This window comes from Monodelphis domestica, chromosome 6, assembly GCF_027887165.1.
Source record: "Monodelphis domestica isolate mMonDom1 chromosome 6, mMonDom1.pri, whole genome shotgun sequence".
Classification (NCBI taxonomy): domain Eukaryota; kingdom Metazoa; phylum Chordata; class Mammalia; order Didelphimorphia; family Didelphidae; genus Monodelphis; species Monodelphis domestica.
In genome coordinates this window covers 13,365,644-13,380,605 of record NC_077232.1, presented here as the reverse complement: position 1 = coordinate 13,380,605, position 14,962 = coordinate 13,365,644, and the positions used below count along the sequence as shown (strand labels likewise).

At 34.6% G+C, this 14,962-nt stretch overlaps 1 protein-coding gene across 1 annotated transcript in view; it reads right to left on the bottom strand.

The window, feature by feature from the left end:
- VN2R652 (vomeronasal 2 receptor 652) overlaps positions 1-14,962 on the bottom strand; it is an 80,149-nt gene that overhangs the window by 20,229 nt on the left and 44,958 nt on the right. The window contains 1 exon segment of the mRNA NM_001102435.1: positions 1,889-2,107. Coding sequence (NP_001095905.1) covers positions 1,889-2,107 — 219 coding nt within the window.

The following is a 14,962-nucleotide window of genomic DNA, read 5'->3' as shown; positions in this document are numbered from 1 at the left end:
CAAAGAAAGAAAACTACAGCTCTATCTCCCTATTGTAAATTGATGTAAAAATTTTAAATAAAATACTAACAAAGAGATTACCACACTATATCACAAGAATCATATACCAAAATCAAGTAGATTTTATACTAGGAAAACAAGGTTGCCCTGATATTGGAAAAACCATCAGAATAGATGAAAACTATGTGATTATTTCAATATATGCAGTAAAAAGAATTTTACAAAATACAATATGCATTCCTTATAAAATAATTAGAAACCATTGGAATAAATAGAACATTCCTCAGAATGATAAATGGTGTCAACTTAAAACCATCAGCAAGTATTATCTGTAATGGAAATAAAATGAAACCCTTCTCAGTAAGATTGGGGTTAAAGCAAGGATGCCCATTATCATCTCTAGTAATTAATATTATACTAGAAATGCAAGATATAGCAATAAAGGAAGAAAAATAAAGGTGAAATATATAAAAGAGCCAACAAAGTTATCACTCTTTGGAGATGATATGATGATATACATAGAAAACCCTAGAGAATCAACCAAAAAACTAATAGAAATAATTAACACCTTTAGCAAACATTCAGGATAAAAATTAAATACACATAAATCATCAGCATTTCTATTTACTACCTATGAATCCCAATAACAAGATATAGAAAAGGAAATTACATTAAAATAACTCTAGACAATAAAAAATCTTTAGGGGCATACCTACAAAACAATTCTGCAAGTAAATGAACACAATTATAAAATACCCTTCATACAAATAAAGTCAGACCTAAAATATTGGGAAAATACTAATTACTAGGGGGCAGCTAGTTAGCTCAGTGGATTGAGAACCAAACCTACAAATTGGAGGTGCTAGGTTCACATGTGGTCTCAAATACTTCCTACATGTGTAACTCTGGACAAATTATTTAACCTATTTATTAACCAATTATTGCCTGGTCCTTAGCACTCTTATGCCTTGGAACCAATACATAGTATTAATTCTAAGACATAAGGTAAGGGTTAAAAAATATACTAATTGCTCATTGAAAGGTCAAACCAATATAATAAATATGATAATCCTACCTAAAATAATATACCTATCCAATGCTATACAAATAAAACTACCCCCAAAAGTTTGTAGAACTAGAAAAAAATAAAATTCATCTGGAAGAATGAAAGGCAAAAATATCAAGGGAATTGGTGAAAAAAATAAATAATGGAAGGAGGTCTACCTATACCAAATCTCAAACAATGCTATAAAGCACTAATCATCAAAACAATCTGGTCCTGGCTAAAAATTAAAGTAATGGATAATAGAATAGATTAGGTAATCAACATACTACTGTTAATGTCCATACCACTTAGTGTTCAATAAACACAAAGATGCAAACTTTGGGTGAAAGAATTCACTACTTGACAAAAATTGCTGGAAAACTGGAAAACAGTATGACAGAAACTAAGCATGGACAAAAATCTCACACCATACATTACAATAAAGTCAAACTGCTAAACATGAGCTTCAGTTTCTTAACATATTTCTGGGTAATTTGAGGGAAAATACTTCTCTGGAATCACTGGTGACAGAGCCCATGGGCCTTGTCACATTCCTTTCCAGGAAGGAAAATGTACACTGGATGGACTCAATAATATGAGACTTCTCCTAAACATTTCAAATAGGGAAAAAGAAATGTAAACTTTTCTTCCCATTTTGAACCATTATCAATGGGATTTAGGATATGTGAGACAGTGTCCCAAAAGACCTTGAAAGTCATCCTGGTCCCAGAAAGCTTAAAGGGGATCCTAATTTAAGAGGAATTATCTTCTTAGTAGATATTGAGGGATAACAGGTCCAATTAGTCTCATCTTAGGAGCTCATATTATTCACCTGTTACTTACCTCAGAGAAATCATCTGGCCAAGCAATGTCTTCTTCATTAATAATTAATCCCTTATTAAAAGGACTGATTTCTCCAACTTTCACCAGTGTCTCCTTAGGACCAGGAAAAAATTGCAAATTTAGGACATTATATGTCTCTGCCATGATCCTGGATTCATCCCCACATACTTCATCATTGGCACCAGGGACAGAATTGACACACTTCAGATAGTAGTGGAGCTGAAGGCAAGGACAGTAATTTGTTACTCCTTGGGGAAAGAAGGATTCATTAATGTCCCAATACTTGATTATCAACATAAAATGCGCTATGCATTTGGAGCTTGAAAAAGTTATCATTCTCTCTTAAAATTCTTCATACTGAGCTCTTCTTAGCATTCTGCACTCAATTTCTCTTTTTCCCTAGCAAATCATAGACAACAGAAGAACAGAAAGGCCAGGAAACAAACATGTATTCTAGATAATGAACTTACCTCAAAAGTAATTTCATCTTTCCTCCACTAAATCATAATTTTTTTTCAAATATCTTTGATACCTGGCATTATAATTTCTTTTGTAAAATCCATACTCACAGGGAACTTAGTGTCTTAGACAAGGACACCCCCAGTACTTCTTCCCCATTAGATTCCTAGATCATCGAAAACAAACTCTTTTCTGTATTTCCTTGCATTTCCCAAAACTTTTAACAATTCCTGGTACATAGTATCCCCTGCAACCTTCTTTTCTTACTAAACTTATCTCTTCCTCATAACAGTGGGTATTTTAAAAATGTGTGTTAGCACAATGATTTTAATAGCAATCTGCTAACTTTTAAAAAGTCTCTTTTAAAAAGTCCATATGAAGTCTGTGGAGTGGTAGATCACGTTTTCTTAGGAATGAAGGACAATATGATATTCATGGTGATAAAGTTCAAGGTATAGAAGGAAAAGGAAATACAAATGATTAAGTGGTTAAACAATTCCCAAAAAAAATCAGTGAAGAAAAATAAAGAGGGGGCAGAATCAAGATGACAGCATAGAGGCACGAAAGTTCAGACCTCTGACAACCTTTCCTCACCGATTAAAACCTAAATGCTCCTAGGGGCCTGAAAACCAAACTTAACAACAGGACAGAGCTAAGGAACCCTCCTGATGGACTAAACTTAAAAGCTAAGCCCCCCAAAATCCTTAATTTGAGAACACTGAGGTCTAAGGGAAAGGAGGAAGGAAGGTCCCAGGACTCCTACAGTACTGAGCCCCCAGCAGTGACTGGAATCTCTGGGCTGCCAATGGCACTAATCTAGAGGGAGTACCTTGTGGACAAAGCTGTGCCAGGCTCAGGGCTTTGAACAAAGTGGCAAGGAGAAGCATAGAGCAACCAGCCTAGTCACAACAGAGACACTCCATATTGCCCCTCTTCCTAAGGTTTTGGCCTAGGGGCAACTCCAGATATGAAAGATCAACTCCTCTGGGATTAGTCTTATCAAGCCTTCAGAGGGCAGGGAAGGTCAAGCCCCAACACCCCTCCCCCACAGACTACTCTGAGAGCTCTGCTGACTATGCTTTAATGGTGAAGTTTGACAGAAAAGTCCAAACACACAGATCCAGCACATGATGAGAAGAGCAAAGTGCAGGCAACTACAGGGGAAAAAGAAGGGGCAAATATGATCTAAGAACAGTAAAAAGAAAAAAGAAATTAAAACTGACATCTGCTATCCAGGCAATGAACAAAGTACAAATGTAGCAGAGGAAGATGAAGGAACACCAAGTAAAAATACAGAAACTCCAACAAATTGGACACAGGCTTTGGAAGAAGTCAAAATACAATTCAAAACACAATTAAGAGAGGCTGAAGACAACTGGGAAAAGAACTTAAAAATCAAGATAAGTCATCTGAAAACAGAGGCACTTGAGCTAAAATGAAAAAATAATGTCTTGAAAGTCAAAATTAATCTGTTTGAAAATGAGGCAAAAGAGATGAAAGATGAGGCAAAGAAGATTAAAAATGACCTTCAAAGAAAATCAGACCAGAAAAAGAAGGATGACCAAAAAGCCAGGAATGATATTCAGTCTTTAAAAACTAGAATACAACAATTAAAAGCAAGAGACTTCACAAAGCAGCAGGAAACTATAAAGCAAAATCAAAAGAATGAAAAAAATTGAGGAAAATATGAAATATTATATTCACAAAACAGAAGATTTAAAAAATAGTTCCAGGAGAGACAACTTAAGAATCATTGCTCTACCAGAAGACGATGACAAAATAAAAAGCCTGGACATCATCCTACAGTTAATCATCCAAGAAAAATGCCCCAACATTGTAAAACAAGAGGGAAAAGTGCAGATCGAAAGAATCCACAAATCACCTCCTGTACTTAATCCCCAACTGACAACATGCAGGAATGGTATAGCCAAATCCAAGAACTACCAGACCAAGTAAAAAATAGTACAAGCTGCTAAGAAGAAGTCATTCAGATACCATGGAACTACGGTGACGATAACTCAATATCTGGCTGCATCTACACTGAAGGACCAAAGACATGGAATATGATATTCTGGAAATCAAGGGAACTAGGTCTACTACCAAGAATCAACTCCCAGCAAAACTGACTATATTCTTGCAGGGGGGAGTATGGTCATGCAGCAACATAGAAGAATTCCAAGCATTCCTAAAGATAAGACCAGACCTGAATAGGAAATTTGGTGCCCAAATACAGAAGTCAAGAGAATCATCAAAATGTAATTAAGAAAGAGGGAAAACAAAGCAAAACAAAACAAAAAAAAATCTTTTTTAAAGGACCCAATAAGTTAAAATGTTAATTTTAATTTAATTTAATAAAAAGTTAAAATAAGTTAAAAAAAGAAGAGAGGATATTAGTAACTCTTAAAATTCTTAGAATCACCTGGGTAGCTGGAAGAATTATACTTTGAGGGAACATTGACAAACTGCATAGGATGAAGTGCCAAGACATAAATATGTATATAGACATATGTATGCATAAATGTATATATATACATATATATGCATACATATAAAACTAGATTTTTTTAAAGAGGTTAATACTAAGAGAAATGGGGAAAGAAACAAAGTGGGGTAAATTTATATGTCACAAAAAATATATAGCAAGGGGTGGGGGGAGAACATCAATACACTGGAAGGGTAAGGAGTTTGAAGATAGGAAATACTCAATTCTTACATGCATTGAAATTGACTTGGAGAGGGAAGAACAATCAAATACACTGGGGTAGAGAATTAATTTGTGCCCTATAGGGAAGTAGACAGGTAACAAATGGACTGGTGGGGAGGGAAGCAATACAAGGGAGGGAGAGGGTCGGAGTAGTCTAAAAAGACTGTAAAAAAAATAAGAGGAGGATAAGAAAGGAAGGTGTGAAAAGGAGAAGTAAAATAAGGGTGGGAATTAGGAGGACTGATTAAAAACAAAACACTGGTATAGAAGTAAATAGTGAAAGAAGGAAGAGTAGGACTAGGATTGGAACTCAAAATGTTGGGGAATACACAGCTGGTAATCATAACTCTGAATGTGAATGAAATGAACTCATCCATAAAGCACAAGAAAATAGCAGAGTGGATTAGAAACCAAAACCCTACCATATTCTGTCTACAAGAAACACGCATGAGAAAGTTAGACACTCATAGGGTAAAAGTAAGAGGATGGAACCAAATATATTGGGCATCAACTGAGAAAAAGAAAGCAGGAGTCACAATCATGATATCTGACAATGGTAAAGTAATAATAGATTAGTGAAAAGAGATACAGAGGGTGATTACATTCTGATAACATGGAGTATAGACAATGAGGAAATATCAGTATGTAACATGTATGCACCAAATGGCATAGGATCCAAATTTCTAAAGGAGAAACTAGTGGAGTTCAAGAATACAATAGATAAAAATCTATACTAGTGGGAGAACAGAATCTTCCTCTATCAGAACTAGATGAATCAAACCAAAAAATAAATAAGAAAGAGGTAAGAGAAGTGAACGAAATCTTAGAAAAATTAGAGTTAGTAGATATGTAGAGAAAAACAAATAGGGACAAAAAGGAATACACCTTTTCAACAGCATATGGTACATTAACAAAGATTGACCATGTGCTAGGGCATAAAAACATTGCAAATAAGTACAAAAGAGCAGAAATAATAAATGCAACCTTCTCAGATCATAATGCAATGAAAATAATATTTAAGTAATGGTACATGTAGAGGCAACTCAAAAGTTCATTGGAAAATAGACAATATGATTCTCCAAAATCAGTTAAAGAACAAATCATAGAAACAATAATTTCATTGAAGAAAATGACAATGATGAGACATCCTTTCAAAACCTATGGGATGCAACCAAAGCAGCATTCAGGGGGAAATTTATATCTTTGAGTAAATAAATTAACAAATTAGGGAGGGCATAGGTCAATGAATTGGGCATGAGAATTAAAAAACAAGAAAGAGAACAAATTAAAATTTCTCAGATGAAAACTAAATTAGAGATCCTAAAAATCAAAGGACAAATTAATAAAATTGAAAGTCAAAGAACTATTTATTTAATAAATAAGACTAGAAGCTGGTACTTTGAAAAAACAAATAAAATAGACAAAGTACTGGTCAATCTAATTTTTAAAAGGAGAGAAGAAAAACAAATTGACAGTATCCAAGATGAAAAGGGAGGCCTCACCTCTAATGAAGAGGAAATTAAGGCAATCATTAAAAACTATGATGCACAATTATATGGCTATAAATAGGGAAATCTAGGTGATATGGATGAATATTTACAAAAATATAAATTGCCTAGATTAAGAGGAAGAAATAGAATCCTTAAATAACCCCATATCAGAAAAAGAAATCAAATAAGTCATCAAAGAACTTCCTAAGAAAAAATCCCCAGAGCCAGAAGGATTCACAAATGAATTCCATCAAATATTCAAAGAAGAACTAATTATAAAATGTATTTGACAAAATAAGCAAAGACAGAGTTATACAAAATTCCTTTTATGACACAAATATGGTACTGATTCCAAAGCCAGGCAGGTCAAAAACATGAATGTATATAATGAATATAGATGTAAAAATCTTAAATAGGATACTAGCAAAAAGACTCCAGCAAGTGATCATGAGGGTTATTCATTATGACCAGGTAGGATTAATACCATGAATGCAAGGATGGTTCAATATTAGGAAAACCATCCACATAATTGACCGTATTAACAAGCAAACTAAGAAAAATTGCATGATTATATCAATAGATACAGAAAAAGCCTTTGACAAAATACAACACTCATTCCTATTGAAAACACTAGAAAGCATAGAAATAGAAGGGCCTGTCCTAAAAATAATAAACAGTATATATCAGGAAACTTATCTACAATGGGGATAAAGTAGAAGCCTTCCCAATAAGATCAGGAGTGAAACAAGGATGCCCATTATCACCTTTATTGTTTAATATTGTACTAGAAACACTAGCAGTAGCAATTAGAGAAGAAAAAGAAATTGAAGGTATTAAAATTGGCAATGAGGAGACCAAACTATCACTCTTTCAAGATGTCATAATAGTCTACTTAAAGAATCCTAGAGAATCAACTAAAAAGTTAGTTGAAACAATCAACAACTTTAGCAGATTTGCAGGATACAAAATGAACCCACATGTCAAAATCATTTCTACATATTTCCAACACATCTCAGCAGCAAGAATTAGAAAAAGAAATTCCATTTAAAATACTTAAGAATCTATCTGCCAAGACAAACACAGGAACTATATGAACACAACTACAAAACAATCTCCATACAATTAAAACTAGATCTAAACAATTGGAAACACATCGACAAACTAACATAATAAAAATGACAATCCTGCTGAATTTAATTACTTATTTAGTGCCATATTCATTGAACTACCAAAATCCTTTTTTATTGAAATAGAAAAAACCATAACAAAGTTCATTTGGAAGAAAAAAAGTTCAAGGATATCCAGGTAAATAATGAAAAAAATGAGAAGGAAGGTGGCTTTGCAGTACCAGATCTCAAACTATACTATAAAGCAGTAGTCACCAAAACAATATGGTACTGGCTAAGAGATAGAAGGGAGGATCAGTGGAATAGACTTGGGGGAAGTGACCTCAGTCAGACTGTCTATGATAAGCCCAGAGATGCCAGCTGTTGGGACAAAAACCCACTTTTTGATAAAAACTGCTGTTGAAATTGGAAGACAGTATGGGAGACATTAGGGTGGGATCAACATCTCACATGCTACACCAAGATAAACTCAGAATGGCTGAATGATTTGAATATAAAGAAGGAAACTATAAGTAAATTTGGTGAACACAGAATAGTATACATGTCAGATCTTTGGAAAAGGAAAGATTTTAAGACCAAGCAAGAGTTAGAAAAAATCACAAAATGTAAAATTAACAATTTTGATTACATTAAATTAAAAAGATTTTGTACAAACAAAACCAATACAACAAAAATTAGAAGGGAAGTAACAAATTAGGAAGCAATCTTCATAACAAAAACCTCTGACAAAAGTCTAATTATGCAATTCTATAAAGTGTTAAATCAATTGGACAAAAATCGAGCCATTCTCCAATTGATCAATGGGCAAGAAATATGAATAGGCATTTTTCAGATAAAGAAATCAAAAGTATTAATAATCACATGAAAAGTGTTCTAAATCTCTTATGATCAGAGAGATGCAAATCAAAACAATTCTGAGGTATCACCTCATACCTAGCAGATTGGCTAATATGACAGGAAAGGAAAGTTATAAATGCTGGAGGGGATGTGGAAAAGTTGGGACATTAATTCATTGCTGGTGGACTTTTGAATTGATCCAACCATTCTGAAGGGCTATTTGGAACTATGCCCAAAGGGCGATAAAAGACTGTCTGCCCTTTGATCCAGCCATAGGACTGCTGGGTTTATATTCCAAAGAGATAATAAGGAAAAAGATCTGTACAAGAATATTCATAGCTGCACTCTTTGTGGTGGCCAAAAACTGGAAAATGAGGGGATGCCCTTCAATTTGGAAATGGCTGAACAAATTGTGGTATATGTTGGAGATGGAATACTTTTGTGCTCAAAGGAATAATAAACTGGAGGAATTCCATGTGAACTGGAATTATCTCTAGGAATTGAGACTGAGTGAGATGAGCAGAACCAGGAGAACATTATACACAGAGACTGATACACTGTGGTACAATCCAATTTAATGAACTTCCCCATTAATGGCAATGCAGTGATCCTGAACAGTTTGGAAGGATCTATGAAAAAGAACACCATCCACATACAGGGGAAAAATTGTGAGAGCAGAATCACTCAAGAAAAAGAACTACTTGATTACACAGGTCAAGGGGGATATGACTGGGGATGTAGACTCTAAATGATCATCCTAGTGCAAACATCAACAACATGGAAATGGGTTCTGATCAAGGACACATGTAAAAGCCATTGTAATTGCATGTCAGCTACAGGATGGTGGGGGAGGGGAAGGAGGGAAATAATGTGATTCTTGTAACCAAAGAATGTTCTAAATTGACTAAATAAAAATAAAATAAAAAAATTTTTAAATGAGATGAGGACAAAAAAAAAGAAAAAAAGAAAAAGAAATAGGAAGGATAATTTCAATTCAAGAAAATGTAATTGTGAATGAGATGGACTCACCCATAAAAGAGAAAGAGAAAGCAGAATAGAATAGAAATCAGAATCTAACAATATGTTTCATTAGGAAAAAAAATCCTTGAAGCCAGAAGACACAGAAAGAACTCAGATAAGGAACTTTAATAGAATCAGTAGCATTTTAATGAGGTAAGAAAGTCATGGGAAACAATCATGATCTCAGACAAAGCAAAATTAAAAAATATTCTTAATTAAAAAATATAATAAGGGAAATTATGTTATGACAAAAGATAGAAAAGTAATATTTTAAAATATTTTAATGCAAAATCATGTGGTAAAGTCTATATTCCTCAATATATTCATAGTTATAGCATACTTAATATAAAACTGATTCAAATTTATTAAAATAAGGGCCATTAACCAATTGATAAATGATCAAAAGATATAAACAGGCTATTTTCATAAGAAGAAATCAAGGCTATTTTCATAAGAAGAAATCAAGGCTAAAACTATCTTATTATAGATTAGAAAAATTGTAATTAAAATAATTTTGAGGTACCATCTTACACTTATCAACATGAGAAATGTTGGAGAGGATAAGTTAAAAATAACTGTGTTAATGAACTATTGGTATAATAGTGTATTGGTACAACCATTAGAAAGAATAATATGAAACTCTGCCCAATGAGATATATAAAACTATGCATACCCTTATAACCACTAATGCCAATACTAGAACCATATCCAAAAGAGATCAAAGGAAAAGGAAAAGGACCAATGTGTGCAAAAATATTTGTAATAGCTCTTTTCCATTTGACAATTAATTGTAAATTGAAAGGATGTTTTTCAATTGGTGATTGGCTGAACAACTTGTAGCATATGATTGTTAGAGTACTACCGTGCTAAGGGAAATAAGGATGGGGTTGGATTCAAAGAAACATGGTGAGATCTATATGAACTTTTGCAAAGTGAAGTAAAAAGGATGAGGAGAGCATTGTGCACAGCTAACATTAATGTAGAAGCAATGATCATTTGTAGAAGACTGGACTTCTCTAATCAATACAATGATCCAAAATAATACAAAGGATTCACATACACACACAAAAAAAATTATCTACCTCCAAAAGGAGAACTGATGAACTCTGAGTATAATTGAAGTATAATTTGCTCACTTTCTTCATATGTCTTGCTTCTTAAAGAAATTTTATCAAAACAGAATTATATTTCACATGATTTCAAATTTAAAGTTACTACCATATTGTTTCACTTTAATATGTGGGGTAAGTGGTATAAGGTAGAGACATAATTAAGAACTCAATATTTAAAAAGAAAAGAATGTTGAAATTAAATAAAGTATTCAAGTATGATATAAAAATGTCAGAAAAATATATGGGGTGCTTACAAGTGGTATGAGAGAAACCAGTTCTCCCCAAAAATCTATTCTCCAGAAATACTTCTACATTCAATCTGCATTATTAGATTTTCTCCCTCACTCTCTTAAGTCTCAACAACAACAACAAAAATCAATAAGAGAAGAATTGAAATAAAACAACAAAAAGGTACTTCTTCTGGAAGGATTAAAAAAAAAAGTACTACCCTAAAGTTAATAAGGGTAATAGTAGTGGTGGTGATAGTAGAATTGTTAGTAGTAATAGTAGTGGTAGTGTAAAGATTAAAATTTAGGGGAGACGGGGAGACTGAGGCAGGTAGAAATTAGTTTCTCTCTGCAAGGAGTACTATATTTTTTAGAGGTTTATTGAAGATTAAGGATTAAAGAAAATACAGGATAAGAAACACGTGTCCAGGCCATAGAGTGGCCTAGACACAACCTCACCTACATTATGAAAAAAAGCCAGGCCTGCCCCAAAATGGAAGTCCAAGAGCCAAGAAAGAGCCCTCAAAAACCTTTGAATCAGCTTAAATACCTTCTCGATCTAGGCCCAGGTGAGATTATAAGGCATTCTGGGGAAGTGGAGCAAAGGCTCATGGGGATTGTAGTCCTGTATTCGAGTCTATTTTTTACATTCCACCGTTTGATCATTTGAAAAAAATTAATTTTTTTTCCAAAGGATCATGAAAACATAATCAATTTAAAGATTACAATAATTTGAGGATAAGAGAAACAAAAGAATAAAACCAATAATTGCCGAACGCATTGACAAAAAGCCAGTTAGGGGGCAGTCCCCTTTGGCATGAAAGTACAGATACAAATAAATGTTCAATCAACCACACCCAAAGTTCATTTTGATCTTGTGCAGCTTGTAGTCTGGAGGCTTCTTCATGGTGGCTTCTCCAACAGTTCAGTTCTGGATTCAGAGAGGTAGCATCTTCTTTGCCTAAAATCCTTCTCAAAAGGAATTTAAACTTTGCAATTTACAATAATATTTTTTTACATTTCCCCGTGTTGTGGGTGATTGAAAGATTCAGAATCAGTTAGGGATGCATGGCTGAGGTATGAGGTATATGAATCAATTGGCAAGGGATATTAAAAAGACATCAGAAAAATCAAAAAGAAAAGAAAAATTTCTGGATGAAATATAGACTATCAAAGTCTTATGTGTAAAAATTCCAAGTATAAGAAAAATAAATCTATAACAGGTCCTTCAATCAGGGCCCAATCAAAATGATCTAAGCAATGAGGCATTTACCCAGTCAGTAGCCAGGACTACAGAAAGGTACCATGCTATGAGAGGCAGAAAAGGAGACCAGAGTATATAAGCCAAGGTTCCAGGAGCCAAGTTTGAGGTACTTGGTAGAATGTGGAACAAGGAAGACCTGCTTTTAACACATGTTAAACAGCCGCAACCTCGAACCCCAAACACATTCAAGTCTTCTTTGTCTAGGCTCAAAGTGACATCAATTTCACCAGGATTGGTTGGTCTCTTTGACCTTATGCTCTATTAGCACTATGCAGTGGCTCTTTTGTGTATATTTTGTCCTAGAATCAGACAGAATCATTAAGCAAAGTCCCATAATTTATTTAAATAATTAGAGGCATCATTTTTTATAGTCACAAGCTTTTTAGGGCATGCATTGACAAATCTATTTTAAACTTGTAGCACTGAAAAGTCAAAAAGTTAAAGAAAATCTTAATGCTGGTGACATGTGCTTCAAATATAAAAAGGAGAGAAAAATAATAAAAAAAACTGAAAAAGTATATTGCACAACATGCAAGAAAAATATAATAATAAAAGAGCTTTTAAGAAAATTCAAAAATATAGCTTATAATCATTGACACTCTGTGTCAGCTAAGAAAATAAAGATTACAAGACTTTCTCACCAAAAATGAGATCCATTTCCTCTTAATGTCTGGCCATGATCACTGTGAGTAGAAGGCAAATGAATTGAACAAGGTTAACATTTTTTTCATCTTTAAAAATACAGTAGTGCAAATATGTAGTTACCAAAATCCCCAAAATTCTCAATAGCCCAATTAATTACAATAGCAAACAAACACACTTTCATATTTCACATAAGTTGCTGTATGACATTTTTTAAACCTATGAATTGATGGACATTTGTCACAAGTTTTACAAACATAGCAATCTTTCAACCTTGGTAATAAACATATATATATATATATATATATATATATATATATTTTTAAACAAGGTAAAACTCATCTTGGGTTAAGAACATAATCAAGAAATCTAGATATCATTCTGGTGCAAGTAAAGTAGTGAGCTGAAGAGCATAAATAAAGTGGTGCTCCTTTTGGAGGCTTATAGGGATACAAATGCCCTGAAATGAACTGCCCAACTTCCATTCACATGTGGGAAGGTTGGGGTTTATAAAATGTATTTCACTTCAGCTACTAGAATGGGCCTTACCTTGTGGTGGGGGCAGGCAAAAATAACCAGAGATTGTTAAAAAAATTCCAAAAATCATATTTAAAAAACCCTTAAAATCATTTGAGATATTTAGCACATTAAAATTTCCAAAGTTGTTAATATAATTATAACCAGTTCTGAAGTCCATCTATCCTCAGCAAAATAGAAAAAGGCTGTTTTTTCATATATAGGCTTATTCACAATAATATTTGGTCAATAGTTATAGGGGGAAAACAACAGAATTTCAAAACTCAGTACATTCAAAATAAATTCAATCAACCTTCAGTTCACAGAATAATATTCAATCCAGTAATATATGAACTTAAAATCACAAAGTTAAACCATAACAAAAAATGCAATAGAATACAGAGATTTTTATAAACCATTGGAGTCTGAAATGTCTTAGAATATAGCCTCTAGTCTTTAAAGTTCCTTAAGTGTGTTTATCCATTTAAATGTCTATTGTCCGAAGGTAGTGTAGTAAGAGCTAGGCAATGGGTTTCAAGGGACCCGTCCAGGGCCCCACAGCTGGGAAGTATCTGAGGCCAGATTTTAACCCAGGACCAAATGTCTATATGTCTGGCTATCAGGTCGCTGAGCCACCCATTTGCCTCCCCAAAGTTAAAGTTGAATCTTTGGGCTGAGTCTGCTCCCTGACAGGCAGGTAAAATCAATGAAATTACCAGAACAGTCAAAAATCCTTTTAAACAGCCCATTGCTTTTTAAGTTTCTGTTTGAAAAAATCTGTTTCTTCTCTCTTTCCCCTCTCCCCTGATATGATCCCTCCTCCTGCCCCAGTCCACGTGGAGCCCACGTGGAGACTTAGCCTAAGGGGAAATTACCCGTTCTCCATTCCCTCTCCTCTCTCCTCTCCTCCCACGTGGCCAATACTGTTACCAACTGGTCGAAATGAGTCCTGAGCGATCTGCTCCAAGGATCTGGGTGATGAGCCAACTGGGGTTGTGCTCGTGGGTCTGGGGAGCAGAAATAGGCAGGCAGCGGGCCGGTAAGAGGCCAGGAGCAGGAGCTGGAGCAGCTGCCGGGGTGGGAAAGGCCAGGACCAGGTACCAGGTGAGGACGATCAGGGCTGCAGGCTGCAGGCAGGAAGCGACGGGGCCGAGCCAGGTGGGGTGGGCAGCAAACACAACAGGTCTGGAGCCTGTAGCAGCTTTGCAAGGGTAGAAAACCTTGGCCAGATAGATATGGCTCAAAAAAATTTTTTTCTAGGCACTAGATATTAAAAGTTGAACTAAAGATCATAAAAGAAATCAGAAGATTGAGAGTTTTTTTTTCCCCATTAGGTTGAAAACTGTAAAGATTAAAATTTAGGGGAGACAGGGAGACTGAGGCAGGTAGAAATTAGTTTCTCTCTGCAAGGAGTATTATATTTTTTAGAGGTTTATTTAAGATTAAGGATTAAAGAAAATACAGGAGAAGAAACACGTGTCCAGGTCATAGAGTGGCCTAGACACAACCTCACCTACATTATGAAAAAAAGCCACGCTTGCCCCAAAACGGAAGTCCAAGAACCAAGAGAGAGCCCTCAAAAGCCTTTGAATCAGCTTAAATACCTTCTTGATCTCGGCCCAAGTGAGATTACAAGGCATTCTGGGGAAGTAGAGCAAAGGCTCATGGGGATTGTA